Source organism: Tursiops truncatus, chromosome 17, assembly GCF_011762595.2.
Source record: "Tursiops truncatus isolate mTurTru1 chromosome 17, mTurTru1.mat.Y, whole genome shotgun sequence".
NCBI classification, from domain to species: Eukaryota; Metazoa; Chordata; class Mammalia; order Artiodactyla; family Delphinidae; genus Tursiops; species Tursiops truncatus.
The window spans coordinates 78,209,248-78,232,953 of record NC_047050.1 but is presented as its reverse complement, the minus strand read 5'-3'; the positions used below and the strand labels follow the sequence as shown (position 1 = coordinate 78,232,953).

Below are 23,706 nucleotides of genomic sequence, written 5' to 3'. Positions count from 1 at the left end.
AATACTGCAAGCAGGTTATGGTTCAGGCAAACATGTCCAGTACCCTTTCCTTCAGAAGGAACCATTGCCCTCCTCTCATGACCGAGGTCCTAGCCCTACTGGGTCACTGTCTAGGCGTGGGTGGCATAGGACACGTGGGGCCCCAGGAAGGCAAGACTAGAACTGAGGTTCACACTAGAGACAGGTATGAACCATGAAAACAAGTAGCCACCTGGCAACCAGTGAGGCCCTACTACCCAGGAGGAACCCTGCCAGTCTCCCGGAACAGCCAAGGGGACCAGTTCTCATGCGTGAGACTCAGGAAGGTGGCTGCCAGAGACTCCAGCCAGTGCCCTTGTGCCCACTCTGTAAAGGTGCATCCCACCTCAGCCTGCCATCCACCCTTGCTGTCCCAATCGGCCTACCACTCACTCCAGTGGTCAGTTAGGCACACTGGCTTGCAGCTCCTGCTTTCACATCAGCTCACAAGGGGTACCACTAGGGGCGGGAGGCTCTGGCTGGCCTCTGGGAAGCAAGTGTCCTGGTCCTGAGGCACTGATGGGCCTCCACTCCCATTCTGGTGCCCAGTCTGCCCTGGCTCTATCAGCTTTGACCAGTCTATCATTTAGTCTGGGACAAGGTGCTAGTGGGCTATTGCCAAAAAGGAAGCCCATCTGTTGAGAAACTAGTCTGGTCCTTCCATTGCAAGGCAGCACCCCTGCTCTCCAGCCTGTGGCTCCAGGGACACCACTCTCTCACCCAACAGCACCCAAACCCTCATCCAGATTCTCCAAGTGCTCAAGACAAGTTAGTGAACAGAGGTCTGGGGGCTACACTCCTTGTGAGTGGGCTTCTCTGCTCCACGTGCAGGTGGTGGGGGATTCCAGGAGTCAAGATGTGAAGCAACCCAGCAGCCCCACCTTCTCTGTCCAAAGCTTCCACTGTTCACTAGTGCAACTACTTCATCTTCCTCCTTCCTCCCTATGTGGAACACCAGGGCACTCCTCCCAGCAGGGACCCTTCCCTCTGAAACCATGGAAAAGCGCAGCTCAGCTGTGAAAAAGACAAACTTTATTGAGCCCCCAGCCCTAATTCTCTTTCTCCTGCACAGTCTTGGTTCCCCGGAGACGCCCAGTCCGGCGGGCAGCAATGAGACCCACTTTCCGGCCAGCAGGGGCATCTCTGCGGATGGTAGAGGGTTTGCCGATGTGCTGGTGGTTGCCACCTCCGAAGGGATGCTCCACAGGCTGCGGGAAGAGGGAAGTGGTGTTGGGTGTGGCCCCGACCTGCCTTAGGAGGGCTTGGGGAAGGGTATAATCAACCAGCCTGTGCTTACAAACCATCACCGAGAGCCTCACAGTACAGATCCCCCACCACAGAGAAGAGGGAACACTACAGGAAGGAGCCTGTCCACCCCATCTCACAGCCCCAGTACACTGAATACCCCCACCACTGTCCATTTCTGGGCCACTTACATTCATGGCCACACCCCGCACACGTGGCCAACAATTCCTCTTTGCCTTATACTTGTGGTAGGCACGGCCGGCCTTCAGAATGGGCTTGTCAATGCGGCCACCTCCAGCCACCACACCTGTTGGAGACCAGGGACCTCAGGGAGATGTATCACACCCTGCCCAGCACTGGGGGACCTTCCCATCAGGCAGAGCATCCCCTGCTCGGTCCGTGCCAGTGTCCCACCCCCGTGTGTCATACAGCATCACACGTTCCCAGGAACCTCAGAAATGCCTCGAAACCATCACCAAGCACCAAGTCCCCTTGCAGCCTATCAGCCGACAAGTTTTTTCAGGCGCTGCAGGGTCGTTAAGCCAGGGCTTTATTCACATCGTCTGGAATGCCTGCCTTGATCCACGGTTCTCCAGGAAGTCGTCCCCTTTGCAGGGTCTGACACTGCACTCCTGCAAGCACCTCCCCACCCCAAACAGGACAGCTGACCCAGCCTGCCACTTCTCTGCCATTGTTTTGTTTATCCTGTGAGCACATCCTCAAGAGCCTCCCCCATGCAAGACTGGCTTTGCCACATGGATTCAAAGATGTTGACAAAAACCAAAGTAAACAAACTTGGGTTCATGTGCTTTTTTCCTGGGTGCCTTTAAGGAAATCACACATATCTTGGTAGGATGTTAACGGGCAGGGATCACATAAGTCCAGGTTATCCCCAAGCGCAGACGAGTCTGCCTTAAGAGTCTCAGCGGGTTCGGTCTCATTCAATACCCAACCAGCAGTTAAGTAGGAACTGCTGTGCCCGCTTTAGAGCTGTGCTCAAGCTTACACAGCCCACACTTCAGTGAAGCAGGCAGCTGGGTTCCAGGTCCCTATCTAGCTGCTGGCTGTCCACAGGAGACCCACAGCATTCAACCGACACCTTCCACTCACCGACCACAGCCCTGTTGGCGGAAGAGATGACCTTCTTAGAGCCCGAGGGCAGCTTCACTCTGGTCTTCTTTGTCTCAGGGTTGTGGGAGATGACAGTCGCATAGTTCCCAGAGGCCCTGGCCAGCTTGCCCCGGTCACCAGGTTTCTCCTCCAGACAACACACGATGGTGCCCTCGGGCATGGTGCCCACCGGGAGCACATTGCCGATGTTGAGCTGGGCTGCAAGGGGAAGCAGCAGCAGCCGGCAGTCAACAGCGTAAGGTGGTGTCCTAACCACTGCTTGCCAAAAACAAAGCCAGCGCAGCACTCCACAGCCAGCCTCCTCCTACAGTTCTCCAGGCACCCACCGAGTATGCGTGGCCAAGCAGGTCTGCTGCCTCAGTGTTCCTCCCCCGACCCAAGGCGTAAACCTCAAGGAACCGCAGGTTCCTCCCCACCGCCACCTTCCATCTAGGCGCGACACTCACCCTTCTTGCCGCAGTACACGAACTGGCCAGTGTGGATGCCCTCGGCGGCGATGAACAACTCCGTCCGCTTCTTAAAACGGTACGGATCCCGGAAGACCACCTTGGCAAGGGGCGCGCCGCGGCCCGGGTCGTGGATGATGTCCTGCGGGTCGAGGCGGCTTGAGTGGCGTGGGTCCCGCCGGGCGCCCCACACCCCCACCCGCCCCAGCCCGCGCCCCGAACCTTCACGATGCCCTTGATGTAGCCGTGTCGCTCGGCGAAGTCCACGGCGCGCAGACGCGCGGCGCCCTTTCGGTGCTTCACATGCGCGCGGAACACGGAGCCGGCGCCCTTCCTCTGCCCACGGATCACGCGACCCATCGCGGCGGTCTGGGGGTGGCTCATGGTCAGCGGCCGGGCGGCCCAGGCACCCCCACCACCCCGACTTCAGGGCTCCCGCTCCCCCGGCTCCTCCCTCCAGGTCTCGGCACCCTTCGCGTCCCCCTCCCCGGCCGTGCGACCTGGCGCCTTCTGCAGAGCTGGCTGGGGTCCCTCACGGGCCCTAGGGCGCCGCATGGCGCCTGATGGCACCGGATGGCACCAGGAGGCACCAACACATCCTACCTGCTGCCGGGCACTGCCGAAAGAGGAGACGCGGCCCTTGAGAGCCGCCCTACCTTCCGGGGTGGGGCCGAGAGCCCTTAACCTTCCGGCCAGGAGCGGCGGCCGCCACCGCAAGGCACGCCGGGACTTGTAGTCCTCTCGCGGGCGCCAGGGGCCCCTCCCTCGCGCCGGGGCCTCAGCGCAGGCGAACTGAGGTGGTTGGTCCCGCAGTGCGCAGAGGCTCCGGTGGTTTGGCGGGGATGCTGCTCTCCCGCCGCGGGGCCGTCGAGTGGGCGGGCAAGCCTACCAGAAAGGGAGCCTCCAGTAGGGCACATCTTTCGGGCAGGGGGCTTCTGGAGAAGTGGGAGGGGTCCTTCCAGAGAGGATCCCTGGAATTAGCCGAAGAGGCGGTGGATCCCCTGAGTGAGACCTGTCAGTAGGCGCGGACAGGGAGAGCTTAGTGACCAGGGCAGTGGGTGTGCAGGTGACGCCTGAGGAGGGAGAGGCAGCGAGGTAGGGAGAGAGTGAGGGCAGGGGTCTCAGGGAGCAGAGGGGCTTGCACTCAGGGCTCTGGGGTGGTGTGTTTGCACCAGTGCGGGCAGGTGGGTTTTGCAGGGGTGGAGGCCAGAGAGACATCAGGAGAAGGTGACAGGAGAGGGAAGGAAGGGTCCATGTGGCCACATGCTGAAGCCACAGGGGAGCACGAGGCGCCCGGAGAGACAGCCGACTCGGCAGAGATAGCTCATCCGGAGGCTGCACAGCGCACAGCAGGGCCAGGAGCTGAGGGGCACCGGGGCCGCCCTGGGGCAGGGTGACGGACTCTGGGGTCAGCTCGGGATAGACCTGGAAGACCAGAAGGGCAGAGGAAGAGTGGGATGGAGGTGGGGACAGTGCTTGGACTTGTGGGCTGTGGGGTCCCTAGGATGGAGTATGGGGGGGCGGCCCTGAGAGAGGCAAGATGGAAACACCACAAACCCTGCCTTCAAGGGACTCCGGTCCAAGTGGGAAAAAAAGTTGACTACAGGGCAGGAGTCAGACAGGAGCAGGTGGTGCCAAGGCCTCTCTGTGCTGGGCACAGGCCTGTCACCCGCAGCCCCTGCTGCCCACCTCCTCAGGCCCCCTCCGGCACCTCGTTCATTTTGCTCTCAGGACCCCAAGCCCCTGACCTCCTCAGGTAACATTTCCCTGGGGGACTCAGGGAGCTTCTGCTTCTGTTCAGGGCTTGGGGTCTCCCGGTTCCTCCTGCCAGCTTTTGAGTCAGGCGAGGCTAAATCCAAAAGGCGATCCTGGAGGCAGCAAAGGACCTTAGAGCGAGGCTTTGGCACAAACCAACCAATCCAGAGCCCACACTCCCAGCTGTCTCCTTTATGAGACTCACACCCCACACCAATGTTTCCCTGCCCTACATCACCCCAGCGCCAGGTATGGGACAACTAGAGACCAACCATAACCTGATAACCTGCAGCCTGCTGAAATTATTCAAACACATGATTCTCAGCTTACTCAGCGTGCCTGCTCTGCCCTGCCCATTCTTTCCTGCGGAAACCCCAGTGAAGGCTCTGGGCCACACCTTCCCTCCCCTCTTTTGCCTCCTCACCAACCTAGTGCTTCCCTGTGTGGCCCCATGTGGTGTGCCCTGCCTCCCATTCCAGAGACCCGTGAGTATAAATGTCTTCCTTCACTTCCGAGTCTGCATATCTTACCATCCCCGATTAAAAGAAACCCGAGGAAAAAAAAAAAAAGAAAAGAAACCCGAGGTACATTTTAGCACACCATGAGGTTCCTGAGTGCTCAGGGATGGTGATGGCCTTCGGGGGCTCCGTCTGTTCCGGTTCATTGAAAGTGTTATTGCTCTGGGCCATCTACTAGACTACAGAAAATCTAGTAGATGGCCCAGACTGGCCTTGGAAACACAGCTCTTTGAAAATAATTTTTCTTTTGGCCGCACAGCTTGCGGGATCATAATTCCCTGACCAGGGATTGAGCCTGCACCCATGGCCGTGAAAACGTGGAATCCTAAGCACTGGACTGCCAGGGAATTCCCAAAAATAATTTTTAAACTGGGCTTTTCCCCTGGGAACACTTACAGCTTGGAATCCCAATCGCAGGCCGGAAATAGCTGGAAAGTAATCTGGGTTGGCCCAGAGAAAGGGCACTGTGACCATTTGGGGAACCATGCAGGCCCCTGACATTTTAAAAAAATATTTATTATTTTTTAAATAATCTTTTCAAATTAATTAATTTATTTATTTATTGGCTGCATTGGGTCTTCGTTGCTGCGCACAGGCTTTCTCTAGTTGCGGCGAGCGGAGGCTACTCTTCGTTGCAGTGTGCGGGCTTCTCATTGCGGTGGCTTCTCTTGTTGCGGAGCACAGGCTTTAGACGTGCGGGCTTCAGCAGCTGTGGCACACCGGCTCAGTAGTTGTGGCTCGTGGGCTCTAGAGCGCAGGCTCAGCGGTTGTGGCGCACGGGCTTAGTTGCTCGGCGGCATGTGGGATCTTCCCGGACCAGGGCTCGAACCCGTGTCCCCTGCATTGGCAGGTGGCGTTTTAACCACTGCGCCACCAGGGAAGTCCCTAAATATTATTTATTTATTTATTTATTTAGGCTGCTCCGGGTCTTAGCTGCTCGTGAACTCTTTTTTTAGTTGCGGCATGCGGGATCTAGTTCCCTGACCAGGGATCGAACCCCGGCCCCCTGCATCGGGAGCACGGAGTCTTAGCCACTGGACAACCAGGGAAGTTCCCCAGGCCCCTTACTGTTAATAGTCTGTTTGCTCAGGATGATGGGACTCAGCCACGGAGGCCCTGGAATGGCCTGCAGTGGATAGAAGCAGTCTCCTTCACCCCACTCCCGGGCAGCACCCTCAGTGCCCTGGTACCTGCACCTCCCACACTGCCCAGATGTCTGCTGGGTGGACACTCTGGGCCAGGCTTTTGTGGTGGCTGAGATGGCTCTGTCCTCAGGGTCCACAGACGCAAGCATCAGCCCTGGCTCCCCCTCTTGCTCCCTGGGTCATTCTTACCTTGAGGGGGCCAGGCTAGGGCCCAGGTTTGCCAGCCCCTCCTCTAGATGGAGTAGTGTGAAGACCCTCCAGCAGGAAGTCTCCCAGTAAGTAGATCAGGACCACCAGTGAGCTCAGGGTACCTGAGCGCTTGGCTGGCGATTAAGGTTAGGAAGCAGGCATATTCCCAGCCCTTTCCCATTCTCCATTCCTTCGTTTATTCACACTTTGCACAGATGCTCTCTGAGCGTGAGCAGGGAGGATGTGGGGACGGGAGAGTTGAGTTCGAGCTGGGAGGTGTGGGGTGGGAGCGCCGGGACCATGCCGCACAGGGGCCCAGGGAGAGGAGCTAGTTCCTCCGAGCGTACTTGCTTTTCTCTTCCACCTCCCCTAGGAGTCGGTCCGGGAGCTGATTCTGACCATTTCCTTACTTTGGTTTGCACCAATTTCACAGCGGCTTTGCCTGGGACCCCGGGATTTGGATCGTCGACAAGTCGGGTGTCAGGGCCCTCCCCGCGAAAAGCTCTGCGCACCCTTCCCCCGCCCTTCCCTCTCCAGGGCTGTCCAGTGTGAAGAGCTCCAGGGACCGGGGCCGCACAAAGCTGAGGCCTCCGAAGACGCAGACAGCGTCCTCCCCAGGGCTGCAGGGACCTGGGGAGGCTCCTGCTGAGTTCCAAAGAAGTTGGGGTGCCCGCCCCTACACACAGGACAGCGTGGATCTGGGAGAACACCCAGAACAGGTGGCCCCGGGGGCCACACGAAGTTGGGGATGGGTGGGGGCGCAGCGAGGAGAAGCCTTGACCTGACCTCGGGGTCCCACCCCATCCGGTCCCACCCCATCCGGTCTCTCGGCAGGTCCTGGGCTGTCCTGCTGCCCCGAACCCCGCGATGCACCCAGGGACCCCAGCCCGGAGTCCCGGGTGACGACCCTCCCCTGGGCCTCTCCTTCTCCTGGTGGACCTCACCCTTTCTGGGGCCCTCCCAGCCTCATCTCTGAGCTGTCGGTGCCCCGCCGCACTGCGGTGACCTCCGCCTGGACCATCTGCCCCACCAGGTGCAGAACACCTGCTCTTTGCACACGGCTCTTCTGCGCCCCCAGCAGGCCGTTGCCCCGCACCACGTACCCCCTCCACCCCGGACACGGCCTGGGTGGGGGTGTCTCCGTAGTCCTGGGGCCTCGAACGTGCCCAGCGGGTGCGTTCTGCTATGGAAAAACCAGCACATAGAACCGGTGCGGGGACCAGCGCCCTCGGACTGGTGACCGGAGGTGCGCGGGATCGTCCCCAGGCGAACTTCAGGCTCTCCGCCCGCTTCGCCCGGGTCCGCTCCCCGACCCCAGGCCAAGAGACACCGGGCCCAGACCCACGCCTTTCCTGGGCCCCGGCTCCGCCCTCCCCGTACTGTGACCCCGCCCTTTACCGGACTCCGCCCCGCCCTCTCCGGGCTCCATCCTTTCCCCAGCGATCTGGCCCCGCCCGTTCGCCGGCTCCGAGGCGGGGGCGGGGGCCGGCTGGGAACCACCGAGTTGGCCGAGCCTCCGAAACGCCCAGAACGGCCGGAAGGCTGCGGGGCAGAGCGGCCGCGGGCGGCCGAGGCCCATTTCCGGCGTCGTCCCGCGGGTGGGTCCTCGAGCGGCCCCGGGGAGGGTGAGTCGATGCAACACGCGCGGGTTAGTGTCGGGGCGCCGCACGTGCTCTTCGCCCTCGGGCGGAGAGGCCGCCTACCAGCCCCAGCGCCCTCCCGCCTCCGACTCTGCAGGCCCCGCCCTCCCCGGCCTCTCCGCGGGGAAGCGCGGGTGGCGCGGGCGGCTGTCTAGAGCCCGTGGGCGCCTGGCGGGGTGGTGGTCGAGCCTTGGCCGTCTTGCCCGGCAGAGGTGGGAGGCGGGAGGGGGAGTCCCGCAGATCCGGCCTCGCGGCAGCCTCGTAACCTTCCCGCCGGTTCTAGGCCTGCTCCAGGGGCATCCTTGCTTATCCTACCTGCATAATCATCTCCCTCTAGGGCCCTCTTTTTCCCTCCCTCACTGTCCGTCGAAGGCCTAGACTTAGTGAGGGTGGCAAAAAGGGCTGTACCTTGGGGGAGTAAGATATGTATTTTCTCTGAATTCTGGTTGCCGCTAAGGGCCTGCGATTCTCTACAGGGGACCCAGGATACAGCACTGGCCAGGCCCAGGTGGGGACCCACCTGACAGTGGTCACTGCTGCCTCAGCCTTGCTGCCCTCACGGCCTGGGGCTTCGGCCCTCAAGCCGATTTGAGAGCCAGAAGCTCCCCTAGGAAGCCCGCTTCTCATTCTGACCTCCCAGAGAGATGCCTGGAGAGGGGCCAAGTTTATATACTGGGGTTGGGGTGGGGTCCCGTGCCGACTCCTCTTGTCCGTGCAGTCCGTCCTTCCGGTTCCTGTCTATTCGAGCCCCCAGTCGCATCATGCTTCCTCTTGCGGCCCCACAGGCTCATTCAGCCCCGGTTTTTCCTGCCTCATGCCTTTTGCACACGTTGTTCCTGCTGCCTGCGGTGCCCTCCCCGCCTCCATTACCTTAGCCAAGTTAGCACCTAGGGGAAGTGACCCATCAGACTAAGTCAGAATTTCCTCGTTTAAGTGCTTTCAGAGTTTCTTGTGCTTCGGTGCTATTATCACAGCTGTAATTTTGCATTTGTTTTTGTGGTCACTTAACTCTCTTCTCCAGTAGACTGCTCCGTGAACGCAAAGTCTGTGTGTACTGTTCACTACTGTATCCCCATTGCTTGGTTGAGCACCTGGCATCCGTGGCAACCACCCATTACATGTTTGTGGAGTGATTCATACATACTACACACTCTGAAAGATGAATGGAGCTTCGGGGGGCAGGTACTCAGGTGCCATGGCGACTTTGGCCCCGCCCCAAGTCCCTGCCAGAGAACACCTGGGGTTGGAGGTAAAGGATGGGGGAACGTAGTACCACGCCCCTCGGTTAGCCTGGAAGTCAGGGGTTGGGGCCTCCAGGATACTGATCTCTGACCTTTTCGTTACTTCCAGCAGGTCTCTGGGCCGGGACACGCGGATCCCCACCCACGCAGGCGCATGGTAGGAGTCTGACTTCCCCCGTTCCCTCCCTCGTTCTGGGAGGGCCCCTTCCTCCTCCTTTGGGCACCCTCCCTGCCCACTGGGCCTGGACCTAGACCCTCCCTTGGCTCCACACTGTGACCCTTGCCGGTCTCCGGCATGCCCATTGCCAAGGTAGTGAGCAAACACCTGCCCAGACCGGGCCCTGCCTGAGGCTCTCTGGGGAAGGTTGTATATCACCGTAGTCTGGGTCCCTCCCCCTTCTCCATACTGTCCCTCCCCTTGATTTTCTTTTCTTTTATTATTATTACTGTTTTGGCCACACTGCGTGGCTTGCAGGATCTTAGTTCCCTGACCAGGGATCTAACCTATGCCCCCTGCAGTGGAAGTGCGGAGTCCTAACCATAGGACCTCCAGGGAATTCTCTCCTCCCCTTGATTTTAGAGCCAAAGGGGCCTGGTGACTGTCTCACCCAACCTTGTGGTCCATGTGCCTGAGACACCCAGGGGTCCCTGGGGGACTGGTGTGTGTCCTTTCAGGAGGCTGTGACGTTTGGTGATGTGGCTGTGCACTTCTCACGGGAGGAATGGCAGTGTCTGGACCCTGGCCAGAGGGCCCTCTACAAGGAGGTGATGCTCGAGAACCACAGCAGTGTGGCCGGACTAGGTGAGGCTTCATCTGGACACCCTTAGCCCCTGCGTCATCTGTCAGCACCCACCTAGCCAGGCCTCTGTTATATATATTTATTTATTTATTGTTTTATTTTATTTATTTTTGGTTGTATTCAGTCTTCGTTGCTGTGTGCGGGCTTCTCATTGTGGTGGCTTCTCTTGTTGCGGAGCATGGGCTCTAGGCGTGTGGGCTTCAGTAGTTGTGGCACGCGGGCTCAGTAGTTGTGGGTCACGGGCTCCAGAGCGCAAGCTCAGTAGCTGTGGCGCAGGGGCTTAGTTGCTCCACGGCATGTGGGATCTTCCTGGACCAGGGCTTGAACCCGTGTCCCCTGCACTGGCAGGTGGATTCTTAACCACTGCGCCACCAGGGAAGCCCCGAGAATCCTTTTTTATCTTTGTCCACACACTGAGCTGTTTCCCCAGCACTAAACAATCCATCCTTTCCCGTTGATTTGTAGAGCTGCCTTTTTCATATGTGTGATGGTGTGTTTCTGAGCTCTGGTCTGTTAGGGGGCAGCTCTCTGCTTTTTGTTAGGTTGTTCTGTTATTAGTATTACTTTTGATTGCTTTGACTTGTGGCATGTTAATACCTGGTGGGGCAGCTCTCGCTCTTTATTCTTTTTAAAATTTCACTTACTTACGGCTAACAGAGTAGTTCTTTCGTGTAAGTTTAGAATAAGTTTGAGTTCCTTGAAAATTGCACTGGAATTTTTATAGGGGAGTGGTTTGAATTTGTAGATAGTGTGAGGAGAACTGGCACCTTTCTGTTAACTGTTCCCACCCAAGACCGTGCATTGTGTCTCCATTTACCTACTTACCTCTGCAGACGTTATTAGAGTGTGGGCATTTCCTCCACAGTGGTCTGGTGTTTGATCTTCAGTTTAGGTTGTTTTGTGAATGTATCATTGTTATGTTATATTTCTAGCTGATTATTGCTGCTATAGAGAAATGCTCTTGATTTTGGAGGATAGACCTTGTATTTGGCCACTTCATTGGACTCCCTGCTAGTTCTGGTATCATGTTCTAAGGAGGGGCCTGCAAGTGAAAGCTTGGTGTTTTCCCTCCTGGCCCCCATGTGTCCTGATCTTTAGCAATGGCCAGAGCGCCCGTGCTGTTAGGAGTGCTGTGGGCATGCTTGTTTTGTTCTGATTTTAAAGGGAATGCATGTAACTAAGGACAGAAGTTGGCTGAAGAGTTTCGGTGTTTTGTTTTTTGTTTTTGGCTGCGTTGCCGTGCGCGGGCTTTCTCTAGTTGCGGCGAGCGGGGGTACTCTTTGTTGCAGTGTGCGGGCTTCTCATTGTAGTGGCTTCTATTGTTGCGGAGCACAGGCTCCAGGCGCGCGGGCTTCGGTAGTTGTGGCTCACAGGCTCTAGAGTGCACACTCAGTAGTTGTGGTGCACCGGCTTAGTTGCCCCGCGGCATGTAGGATCTTCCCGGAGCAGGGATAGAACCCGTGTTCACTGCATTGGCAGGTGGATATTTCAAATTCTTTTCCTCCATTAATTGAGATGTCCATATGTTTTTTTTTTTCCTTAGCCTGTTAGTCTAATAAGTTACATTGGCATATTTCCGTATATTCCTGGAATAAACTCTACTTAAGTCATGATATTTACATATGCATTTTGATAACCTCTTGGACTCAGGTAGTCAGTATTGTATTTTGGATTTTTGCATCCCTGTTCCTAAGCCAAATGGACTTGTATGGTTTTTTGTTTGTTTGTTTTTTTTTTTTTGGTGAATTGTCATTATATAGTTTGACATTTTTTGCATATAAGTTTCATAAAATGAGTTGGGAAGCTTTTGCTGTCTTTCTTAATTTCTGGAAGAATTTATATAGATGGAATTAATTGAACCTTCGAGTTTTTGGTTGAACTCACCTGTAAAACCACCTGGGCCTTGGGCCCTTGGGGAAGGAAGGTCTTTGACTGGAATTTACGTTTTATTAATGCCTCATGGTCTATCAAGCTTACGGATTTTCCCCTGTGCCAATTTTGTCATTTCTAGTTTTTGTACAGATAGATCTACTCCTTCAGATTTTCAATTTTTTTAGCGTGTATTTGTTCATAATACTCTTTATTTTTAATCTCTATTATGTTTGTGTTTGTTTCCCTTGTTTGTTTTATTTTTTGGCAGCATCTTTTCACTGTGTTGACTGTTAGTTTTTTAAAAAAATATTTATTTATGTTGGCTGCACTGGGTCTTTGTTGCAGCACACAGGATCTTTTCGTTGTGACATGTGGACTCTTAGTTGCAGCATGCGGACTTCGTAGGTGTGGTATGCATGTAGGATCTAGTTCCCCCACCAAGGATGGAACCCAGGCCCCCTGCATTGGGAGCACAGAGTCTTACCCACTGGACCACTAAGGAAGTCCCTGTGATTGGTTTTGCCACAAGACTATGCTTTTTATCTTTTTGAAGAACCAGCTTTTGGGTTTTTTTGGGGGGAAGGGGTGCTCTTTCATTGAATCTTGCCCACTTTTGTTATTTTCTCCCTTTTTATTTATTTGTGTTTGCTGTGTTGTTTTGTTTACAACTCCTTGAATTTAATATTTACCTTTTCTGTGTTTATCATTCTTGTTTCTTTTTTTAAAAATAAATTTATTATTTAATTTTAATTTTATTTCTGGCTGCATTGGGTCTTTGTTGCGCGCAGGATTTCTCTGGCTGCGGTGAACGGGGCTACTCTTCGTTGCGGTGCATGGGCTTCTCACTGTGGTGGCTTCTCTTGTCACGGAGCACGGCTCTAAGCGTACAGGCTTCAGTAGTTGTGGCACAAGGGCTCAGTAGTTGTGGCTTGCAGGCTCTAGAGCGCAGGCTCAGTAGTTGTGGCGCACGGGCTTAGTTGCTCCATGGCATGGAGCCGGACCAGGGCTCGAACCCGTGTCCCCTGCACTGGCAGGTGGATTCTTAACCACTGTGCCACCAGGGAAGCCCCCAATCATTCTTGTTTCTGGTCAACATATTTTAAAATGTGAAATTTTATTTGTAAGTACTGCTTCAGCTGCGCCCTACAAATTTTGACTTATAGTAAATACAATTTACTTACAGTAAATACCACTTAGTAATTCATCATTTCGTTTTCAGGTAGCTAATAGTTTTGAGCTACTTGTTGTGGTGGCTGTCATGTCCAGTTGCATTTAGATCAGGTGCAGTCTGTGGTATTGTTCTGTGGCCTGTGCCTGATCCCCTTCCTGACTGGCCCAGGGATGTTTCTCTGTGAGCATTGCACATGTGCTTGGTAAGAACACCTGTTTCATGTTGACTGTGGGTCAACTCAGGGTCCTGCCATCACCTGAGACTTCGACCTAGGCTCTCTCTGCCTGCCCTTCTCCATCCACACGGCTGGAAACCTGAGGTGTGCTCCAGCCAGAGGGCTTGGCCAGCCCTTGGATGGGCTGGGAGCACATCACACGGCTGGCCCACAGCATGGGGGCTGGCGGCCCCAGAAGGCAGGTGCCAGGTGGGTGCCTGCAGCTCTCCACCCCTCTGCCGAGGCCCCCCAGGGCTTTTTATATGAGGACTCGAGGCTGGAGCTTCTGGGTGACCATTGGACTTCACACCTGATTTTTTTTTTTATTTATTTTATTTTATTTTTTGGCGGCACCACGCGACATGTGGGATCTTAGTTCCCAGACCAAGAAGTCAAACCCGTGCCCCCTGCGTTGGAAGCACGGAGTCTTTTTTTTTTTTTTTTTTTTTTTTTTTTTGCGGTATGCGGGCCTCTCACTGTTGTGGCCTCTCCCGTTGCGGAGCACAGGCTCTGGACGCGCAGGCTCAGCGGCCATGACTCACGGGCCCAGCTGCTCCACAGCATGCGGGATCTTCCTGGACCGGGGCATGAACCGGTGTCCCCTGCATCGGCAGGTGGACTCTCAACCACTGCGCCACCAGGGGAGCCCAGCACAGAGTCTTAACCACTGGACTGCCACGGAAGTCCTCACACCTTCGGATTTAAAATCCATTTTGTTTGTTGATTTGTTGTTGTTGTTTGTCTTGTTTTTTAACCACGTCAATCTCTTGGGGTGTCCTTGCTCTCGGAACTGAGGGACTGAGGGAAGTGCTGGCAGTGCCTGGCTTCTCTCCCCCTGGGCTAGAGCTGGCCTGTACTAGGCAGATTCGTGTGACAGGGCTCCCTGAGGATCCTGGCCCTGTGTGGATGGAGACAGGGACAGGCTGGGAGTCCAGGAGTTCCTCTGTGTCCAGCCTCAGGAGGCGACAGACCTGGACAGAGAGGGCCCCTGTGCCCCAGTAGCCCCCAGCCCTTCACTCCTGGGAACAAGGGAGGGCTGAGCTGCACTCCCAGCCACACCAATGCCATCTCCTCCTCTGCCGCCTCCACAGCAGGATTCCTGGTCTTCAAGCCTGAGCTGATCTCCCGGCTGGAACAGGGGCAGGAGCCATGGGTCCTCGACCTGCAAGGAGCGGAGGGGAGAGAGGCAGCCAGGACCTCCCAGGCAGGTGAGGTTTCCGGGCACAGGGTGAGAGGGCTGCGGGCGGGAGGCTGGAGGCAGACCCCAGGTGCCACCCACGTGGGCTTGCTGGGCTGCCTGGGAATGCCATGGGGTGGGTCCGGAAGTGTAGACGGGTGGTGGGGCAGCCTCAGGAGAGACTGAACTACAGAAAAGCGAGGGCACAAAACACCCACGCATTATGGCAAAAACGGTTTGTTTTTGAACCACTATTTGCTCAGTTTGTAATTTTTTTTTGCCGGAGGGGGGTGCTGCGTTGGGTCTTTGTTGCTGCACGCGGGCTTTCTCTAGTTGTGGCGAGCAGGGGCTACTCTTCATCGTGGTGCATGGGCTTCTCATTGCAGTGGCTTCTCTTGTTGCGGAGCACGGGCTCTAGGCACGTGGGCTCAGTAGTTGTGGCACTTGGGCTCAGTAGTTGTGGCTCGCAGGCTCTAGAGCTCAGGCTCTGTAGTTGTGGCACACAGGCTTAGTCACTCCGTGGCATGTGGGATCTTCCCAGACCAGGGCTTGAACCCATGTCCCCTGCATTGGCAGAACCACTGCACCACCGGGGAAGCCCGTGTAATTTTACTAATAGTCTTACTGAGCTCAGGTACACACATGTGGCTCTAAGGGGAGCACTAAGTGTGGCTCTGAGCAGCTGTCCCCTCCCTCCGCCATGCTCCCTCTGGAACTTCTTGGGGCCCTGGGTGACCCCAACCTCTCAGATAAGGCTCTAGGGCTGTGTTAGTGTCCTGGGGTTGCTGTAACAAAGCACCACGAACTAGAGGCTTAAAACAGCAGAGATTTACTGTTTCTCAGTTCTGGAGGCCAGATGTCCAAAATCAAGGTATGGGCAGGGTCATGTCCTCTATGAAACCTGTAGGGGAGGATCCTTCCTGCCTAGTCTAGCTTCTGGGCCCCAGGTATTCCTTGGCTGGTGGCCACATCACTCCAAACCTCCATATGGAGGGCAGGCAGCGTAGGTGGACCCTCCAGAAACCCATGGGAAGGAGGAGTCAGTATGGCCAGCGGGTGTGGCTGCCTGGAAGCTGAGGGGCAGACTAGCAAGGGATGCGGCCAGGTGTGCGTCAGAGGGCGTGGCTTGGCGGCAGCTGGATGCCACAGGGTTCAGGCCTGGGGTCCTTCTCAGAACCCCACCCAGTGGACAGCTGGAGGCCTAGTTCTCTTGGGCTCACCACCTGTGTGCCCCTCAGCAGCTCTTGCACCTCATTTTTCTTGGTATCTAACATCCCTCTATTCACAGTTTTCAGTCTCTCTTTCCTCCTCACTCTACGTTCTCTGCAACCAGGAGCCTCTGACCTCTCAGCCTAGCCCTGCCTCTCACTAAACCTCCCACCCTATCGAGCTCACTTTGCTTCTTTGTAGATTTTTCCTCATGCTAGTTCCACGTGGGAGGACCTTTCCCCCATGTAGGAGGGAAGCTCTTTGCACTCTGCCAAGTACACTGTAACTGAATGAGTGCATAAAATGAAGTATGAATGAAACCAGATTTTGAGAACTGTCAAAGGCATTGACTTCTTGTAGCGTCTTTCCATGTGCTCAACGCAGACTGTCTGGGAGGGGGCTCAGTCCCAGGGGTGGTGTGCACCCCTGCCCCATCCTCCAGTCTTTGTCCTTCCTCTGAGCACAGGGGATAAGCAGCAGTTTACTTCCTGTTCATTTCAGATTCTACAATCGGGACCGAGAGTGAGCAGGCCTGTGAAGACATTGACCGTCTAAAATCAGAATCCCATGTGGTCATGGTCAAAACCCCGTCCCAGGACTTTCCCCAGAGTCCTGGCTTTGGAGATGCCTCTGATCCCGAGGTCTGTTCAGAGAGTCAGCCAACCTCCCTCTTCCAGAAAAACTGCTTGAATATAGGGACTGTGGCTCCCAGGGAGACCTTCGCTGAGGAAGAGGCCCAGGGGTGTGGCGAGCGGGGGAGTGGTGGCCGCCTGGGTTGTCGACGTGATCAAAGTCAGGGGTCCTTGCGAAGATGTGACATCTGTGGTAGGAGTTTCCGATCTACTTCAGATGTCTCTCTGCATCAGGAAATTAATACACAGAAGAGACCTAACAGCTGCCAGGAGTGCCAAAAAAAATTACCTGATTGCTTACAGGGGAGACATCTGAGTACCTTGCATGGCGAGAAGCCGTATGAGTGTGAGGAGTGTGGGAAGGTCTTCAGGTTGTGCTCACAGCTTACTCAGCATCAGAGGATCCATACTGGAGAGAAGCCGTTTAAATGCACCGAGTGTGGGAAGGCCTTTCGTCTGAGCTCGAAACTCATTCAGCATCAAAGGATTCACACTGGGGAGAAGCCCTACAGGTGTGAGGAATGTGGAAAAGCCTTTGGTCAGAGCTCTAGCCTCATCCACCATCAGAGGGTCCACACGGGAGAGAGGCCCTATGGCTGCCGGGAGTGCGGGAAGGCCTTCAGCCAGCAGTCTCAGCTGGCCAGGCACCAGAGGACCCATACGGGAGAGAGGCCCTACCCATGCCAGGAGTGTGGGAAGGCCTTCAGCCAGAGCTCAACCCTAGCTCAGCACCAGCGGATGCACGCTGGGGAGAAACTTCAGCTCCCAAGAGCCCCGGATAGCCCCAGCCTGGTTGCACATCAGAGGTTGCATGCTACCGAGAAACCGTTTAAGTGTGACGAGTGTGGGAAGGCTTTCCGGTGGGTCTCCCGCCTTAGTCAGCATCAGCTGACGCATACTGGAGAGAAACCTTATAAATGCAACAAGTGTTCAAAAGCCTTTGGTTGCAGCTCACGGCTTATTCGCCACCAGAGAACTCACACTGGAGAAAAACCATTTAAGTGTGAAGAATGTGGGAAAGGCTTTGTCCAGGGCTCACACCTAATCCAGCATCAGAGAATTCACACTGGAGAGAAGCCCTATGAGTGCAGTGACTGTGGGAAGGCCTTCAGCCAGAGCTCAAGCCTCATTTACCATCAGAGGATCCATAAAGGGGAGAAGCCCTACGAGTGCCTCGAATGTGGAAAAGCCTTCAGTATGAGCACACAGCTCACAATACACCAGCGGGTGCACACGGGGGAGAGGCCCTATAAGTGCAGTGAATGTGGGAAAGCCTTCAGTCAGAACTCCACCCTTTTCCAGCACCAGATCATTCACGCTGGGGTGAAGCCCTATGGATGCAGCGAGTGTGGGAAAGCCTTCAGCCGGAGCTCGTACCTCATCGAGCACCAGAGGATCCACACTCGAGCCCAGTGGTACCACGAGTATGGGAATACTCTGGAAGCTTCTACCCACGTGAGCCGTAAGAAAGTTAATACTGTAAAGAAACTTCATAAATGTAATGAATGTGAAAAAATATTCAGATGGCGCTCGCATCTAATTATACACCAGAGAATTCACACTGGAGAGAAACCTTATAAATGTAATGAATGTGGCAAAGCTTTTAACAGGAGCTCAAGGCTTACTCAGCATCAGAAAATTCACATGGGATAGACCACTCACCTTTACGAATGTGTATAAATGTGAATAAACCTACAGCCTTAACTTATTATGGGATCATTTATACTGACGGTTTAGAATGTCGTGAAAGATTCAGAATTGCTCTCTTAGGAGAGAGAACATCCAGATTCACATGAGGTATATGTTTATTTGCTGGCACGTTTGACCTTCAGTAAAGCCCGTGTCCCTCACATCAAGGTGCACATGTGTAGCATTTGAGTTCACAGAGGGAAGACCCCAGGTCCTGCGGACGAGGAAGAGGCATGAGAAAAGCCCCGTGAGCCCCGCCAGACGAGTGGGTTGAAAGAAGTTACCCAGGACGTCTTCCTTAAGCACCAGGTACTCAGACTGGCTTCAGCAGCAAGATATGCTCACTCGTGTCCGCGGGGCCCCAGGCAGCGTGGCCAGTCCCCCTCACCTGACTCCCCCGGCAGGGCCTCTGGGGAGGAGCTGGCTCCAGCAGCAGTGCCCGGGCCCGGGGACAGTGTCACTGGCCCACCCTACGTCCAGAGCCCAGCTGCTTTGGTTACAAGGATCAGATGCGCAGCCCTCACTGGGATTCCCAGCCCGGCCCTCAGCATTGCAGGAGACTCACCTCAGCCCCGAGAACACCACCAGAGGCTGGGATGTGTGTTGTTGGCTGCTGCTGGCCAGACGTCCTCAAAACTCCAGCCACGGGGACTGCCCAAACTGGGAGGTCTGCGAGCAGACACACGAGCCCGTGCCTTCTCACAGGCCTGAGGACGGTGGAGATGCCTGCTCACCAGGATCAGTGTGTCGGCGTGGTCTTGTGGGCCCCACAGGTCCCAGGGCAGAGGGCCCCACGGGTGCTGAGCAACGGGTGCGCGTGAGCGAGCCTGCTCCGCCCACATCACCTTCTCCCTGGGTTTTCTCTGCCAGCCCAGCCTGGAGAAACAGCCAGGGTAGAGTGGTCAGGGCCCTTGGTTTCTTGGCACGGGTGGAAAGAATGTGCTGGGGAGATCACCGCTCCGCCCACCCCTCTGGTGAACCTGACTGACAGGCTGGGGCTGCAGAGCAGCTCACAGAGCATCTCATCAAGGCCTGTGAGCCACAGGATGAGGCTGACATGTAGCATCAAGTCCAGCCCTGCTTGGGGCCCTGGACTCGGCAGTGGTGACTCGGGACCAGGTGTGTCATTTGCACAGGCTGCCACCCAGGACCACCCCCGGAGACCTGCCAATCTTTGGTGCCATTGCCAATAATCACAGGCCAAGGGCGGCCTGCCACAGAGAAGCCACTTCTCCCATGTACGGACAGGTGAACCTGAGGGACGTAGGTCACTTCAGGATTTATTGCAACACGACTTGGGTCACCATCACACTGGTTGGGTGAAGCCCAGATCGCCTTGTGCGACATGGCCCAGAATCAGCCCATGGGTTTGTATCAGGGGAAACTGCTGCTCCGTGTGTACTGGAGGGCCTGGTGGGGCTGGGGACAGTGGAGTTCAGGGTGGCCGAGTTCACGTGAGTGTTCGTTCTCAGCACGTGGACAGGGACTCAGCCCCACGGCAGCTCAGCCTGATCTGCCAGTTCACCTGACAAAAGGTATGACATGTTCTCAGGTTGTAGTGTTGTCTCTGGGGATGAGGATCATCCCCCAACCTGCACCTTCGGGGGTGTTCCCGCCCTGGGCGGAGGACACCATGCAGTCATTGTGCCCCTGCAGCAGCTGTAACCCCATCTCCCCGGCCGTCCCCTGCTCCACCCAGAGCTTGTGTCTGAAGGGTCAGTGCGAGAGCGCAGGGACTTCTACAGACTGTGCAGAGATCATGTTCCCGCCTCGGCTGGTGTGCTCAACCAGGTGGTCACCGCCATCAGAGCCGGGCAGGGTGGGCACATGTGAGTGGGCTGCATCTTAGGCTTTGTGAGCCACCCAAGGATGGGACAAGAGTCAGGGTCCCGGTGCTCGTGCCACACGCGCCCTCCACTGGCGCCTGGTGCCACCATGTGCTGGAAGGGCCTCCCGAGGCCCCGTGCTCTCGCCTTCTGGCTCTGTGAAGGCTGTTTGTCGCTGGGTGTGCCGTCCCCACAAGGGATTTGTCTCCTGGCCACTTTCCGGTAATGATGGACAAAGGGGTGGAAGGCCTCTGGACTCCAGCTTCTGCACTGGGTAGGATGCTTCTGTTTTCCCCTAACAGCACTTGCAGGCTGGCCAAAAAGGGCCAGAGGGACCAGCCTTAAATCTGTTTCAGCACCTGGATTCTTTCTGGATCAGCACAGTCCTAAGTCGGGCTGGCTGACTGTGTGGCCCGTGGGCCAAATGCGGACCTGTGCCCACATCTGTGAGGCCTGCTGATCAGCCTGAAGGCACTGGGACCTACACGGCCCCCAGAACCTGAGCCAGAGTCAGTCCTGTAAATGCCCTCATGTCCAGGAACTCAATCACAGACAGCCAAGGAGTAAGGCAGCTGCTTGAGCTGTAGCCCATCTGACGCTCCGCCTTCTGGCTCCGCCTCTTGGCTCCGCCTCCGAGGGCCCTGTGGGCTCCTGAGCGCTTCAGCTTTTGGTGCTGCTCCCAACCCGTGGTTGCTCGGATCAGCGTCAGGGTTTTAATGTGCCTGCTTTTACCTTTTATCAGGCCACGAGCTAAGGGTGGGTTAACGTTTTTACGTGGTTGGGGGGGAAAGACTATTTTGTGACATTTGAAAATTATATTGAAATCAGATTTCAGTGTGACCAAATAAAGGTTCTTGGAACACAGCTGGCCCATTTGTTTGCCGGTTGCCTCTGACCGAGTGGCAGTCCTGCCTCGTTTACTTGGGTAAAAACTTCATGCCTCCAGCCTTTGAGGGATTATTTTTCCTCTCTCTTCTTAGTGTGCTTTGTTCACTTAAATGTCCCAATACAACCAAGAATTCAATAGAAATACATCTCAAGCTCTGCATTCCAGTCTAGAATATCGACTGCAGAAGTACAGGGTGAGGAGTCATTTCTTAGCTGAGTCCATGTGAAAAAGATGTGTAGTATTCGTGTGTCACCTGGCGAGACATTGTGAGTTCAAACTACTGCACAGGTTTGAGATCCCAGAGCACAGGAAAAGCATCTGCGCACATCAGACGCTTTGCAGGGAGGGAGAGGAGAGGGCTGCCTGCCGGGTAGTGCGAGTTCTGGACTATTCTGCTCTACTTTCAAGCTATAGCTCCCAATTTGGGGCTTCAGTAAACGCAACACTAAACTCATTTTAAGAATTTCCGGGAATTTCCGGGCGGTCCACTGGTCAGGACCCATCTTTCACTGTGTGCGGGGCCAGGTTCAATCCTTGGGGAACTAGATCCCTCAAGACGCCCAACATGGCCCAAAAACAGAATTTCCAGAACTATTCCAGAGTAGATTTTAAAATACTTTGGGTTTCTCTTTTGGAGACAAATTAAACCCCTAATTTTGACCTGAAATTGCTTTTTGTCTCAATTATCAGATTAAGCTTTGATTTATGACATTTTGAGCATTCTGGAAGCTTCACAAATAACATGGGGTGTGTGTGCAGAGCCCAGGTGGGTTTTCACATCCCTGTGTCCCCTTGTGTGTGTGGCTTGCACTCAGAGCCTGGGAAATGTTTGTTGAATGAATGAATGATGCATTTGGGGCACATCCAGGCTTTGAGGCGAGGCTTCAGAGGCCCACAGAAGAGAGAAAATTCTCCAGCAAAAAGAGTTTCCACAGAGATCTAAATAAGGTCAACACAGTTGTAATTTTCCAGGTGCAAACATCTGTACAAGGTCTTGTTCTTGCCTGGGGACAAAGGTGGGTTGGGCTGGCCCCCGCCCTCAAGTCCAGGTCTGGGGTAGAGACTGACCGCAGGTGAAGGTGGATGGTCCCTCTGCAGCCTGAGGGAGCCCTGCAGGCGCACAGGGAAGTGTAGCACTTAGAGCCACCGCCCACCCCCCAATTGGTTTTGTACGGCCCTGGAGCTGAGAATGGGTTTTAAATGGTTGAAACAAATTTTGTGCTGTGAACTTAAAATCTCAGTGTCCACAGGACATTTTTATTGGAACATGATTATGCCCATTGGTTTAGATGTCTCTGGCTGTTTCTGAGCTACGATGGCAGAACTGAGAATCATTATGACCTGAAAAGCTAAAATACTCTCTGGCCCTTTAGAGAAAAGTTAGCCACTCTCGACGCAGGTGAGAAGGGCCACCACTGCTGGCCCGCAAGCCTGTGACCCGCAGTTGGAGGGACCTTCTCAAGCTGGATCACGTCTGCCTCCCCGTACCCACGGTGAGGCCAGAATCTGTGAGCGGCCTGGAGGCTGGTGGCTCTCATCCCCTGGCTCTGTCCAGCCCCAGGAGCCAACAGTCCTGGGAACAGCCTGCTGCCCATCTTCTCCGTCTCATGAAAGCCACTTACCACCTGTATGCCTTGTGTCACTGTTTGCCCATGTGTCCCTCCTTGAGACAGAAACATGAAGGCTCACAAATGAACAACCCAGAGTTTGCAGTATCAGAGCTGTCAAGAGCTCCTCCGAGGGCCGAGGCAGGGCTCTGCGACCCTCTCCTGGCTGAGCAGCTGGAGAAGCGGGGGAAAGGGCTGCCCCACAGCCGCTGTGGGAGGGGCAGCGCCGTCAGGGCCACCACCTCCAGCCTCCTGAGGATGGAGATAATGTTCTGGTCCTGACGTTCCTGACCAGTGACTTAAAAGGCACAGACGGTGCCTTCTGGGAGAGGGGGAGGGAAGCAGGTGAGCGAGCAGAGCTCTACACCCCCACTTGCTGGCTGGGACCCCCCGAGGGTGGAGATGGGAGCAGATAGCGCGTGTGACTTCAAGGGGCCCAGGGCCCTCCCAGTCTGCCGACCCTCCAGGGCGTAGACCAGCAGGGTGGACACACCCACAGGGCTGGGGAGACAGAGCCAGACAGCCCCCGCCAGGCGCACAAGGACAAGGGGGTCTCTGCCGCCTGATGGGCAAAAGGGTGTGCAAATCCTGGTGCTGACTCGCGGGACTCCCAGCCTCAGTCGGAAAAGCACCCCTGCCTGCCAGGACAACCGAGAGGATGATGGGAGGGTCCCTCGGGAAGGGGGTGTGTGCGTCCCTGCCAGGCACGTGACTTAGAGCCACGGCGTCGCAGCTACGGGGCCACTCCGTGGCAGCAGAGCTCAGAGCACCTGCTGGGGCACGTCGGCCGGGCTCGGACCCCAGGTCTCCTTTCCTGGTTGCACTGGCCCAATTTCGCTGCGGTAACCGGCAAAACAGACGCCCCCAAGCCCGTGGCCCTCGACCCTAAACGTGTGTCCTCACTCTGGACACAGCAGCTCAGGGCACGGGAGCCGGCACCAGGAGCCTGCCCTGCCACCAGGTTCGCATGCCCACAGAGTCGGCGGACTAAGGGCAGGTGGGGAGGGAAGGCTGGCGGAGAACGGACTGCCAGCTCCCCCATCAGCTGTGTGTCGTTAGGCAAGACGCAAACCTCTCTGCGCTTAGTCACCCGTGAGGCGGAGAGGCCTCGTGCCTGTGAGTTAATGAGTTAACACGCGCCCGGCAGAGGGCCTGCACCTGGTGGTTCCACCTGTACCTTCTCTGCGCTCGGCTGGGGCCTGGTCGACAGCGTCTAGCCTGTAGGGGGCGCTCGAGGTGGTGCTTTGGGTCGTTAGGGACATAATACCAAGGGCTTTAACATGATCACATTC

At 55.9% G+C, this 23,706-nt stretch overlaps 2 protein-coding genes across 16 annotated transcripts; one reads left to right on the top strand and one right to left on the bottom strand.

Moving 5' to 3' along the window:
• Positions 1–1,028: 1,028 nt before the first annotated feature.
• On the bottom strand, positions 1,029–3,468 carry RPL8 (ribosomal protein L8). Its single transcript, XM_033842651.2, has 6 exons — positions 3,444–3,468; positions 3,063–3,209; positions 2,841–2,982; positions 2,374–2,592; positions 1,455–1,570; positions 1,029–1,226 (listed from the first exon to the last, which is right to left on the bottom strand). The coding sequence occupies exons 2-6, from the start codon at positions 3,198–3,200 to the stop codon at positions 1,068–1,070; spliced, it is 774 nt and encodes a 257-aa protein (XP_033698542.1). The 5' UTR covers positions 3,201–3,209; positions 3,444–3,468; the 3' UTR covers positions 1,029–1,067.
• Positions 3,469–7,715: 4,247 nt separating this feature from the next.
• Positions 7,716–20,814, top strand: ZNF7 (zinc finger protein 7). 15 transcript variants are annotated; one of them, XM_033842732.2, is made up of 6 exons: positions 7,716–8,072; positions 9,112–9,269; positions 9,438–9,485; positions 10,004–10,130; positions 14,477–14,593; positions 16,273–20,814. In XM_033842732.2, the coding sequence occupies exons 3-6, from the start codon at positions 9,483–9,485 to the stop codon at positions 18,054–18,056; spliced, it is 2,031 nt and encodes a 676-aa protein (XP_033698623.1). In that variant the 5' UTR covers positions 7,716–8,072; positions 9,112–9,269; positions 9,438–9,482; the 3' UTR covers positions 18,057–20,814. The 15 variants fall into 15 exon arrangements, with proteins under 15 accessions (XP_033698623.1, XP_033698624.1, XP_033698621.1 ...); XM_033842733.2 differs by having other exon boundaries at positions 9,109–9,269; positions 9,441–9,485; XM_033842730.2 differs by having other exon boundaries at positions 9,109–9,269.
• The last annotated feature ends 2,892 nt before the right edge of the window (positions 20,815–23,706 follow it).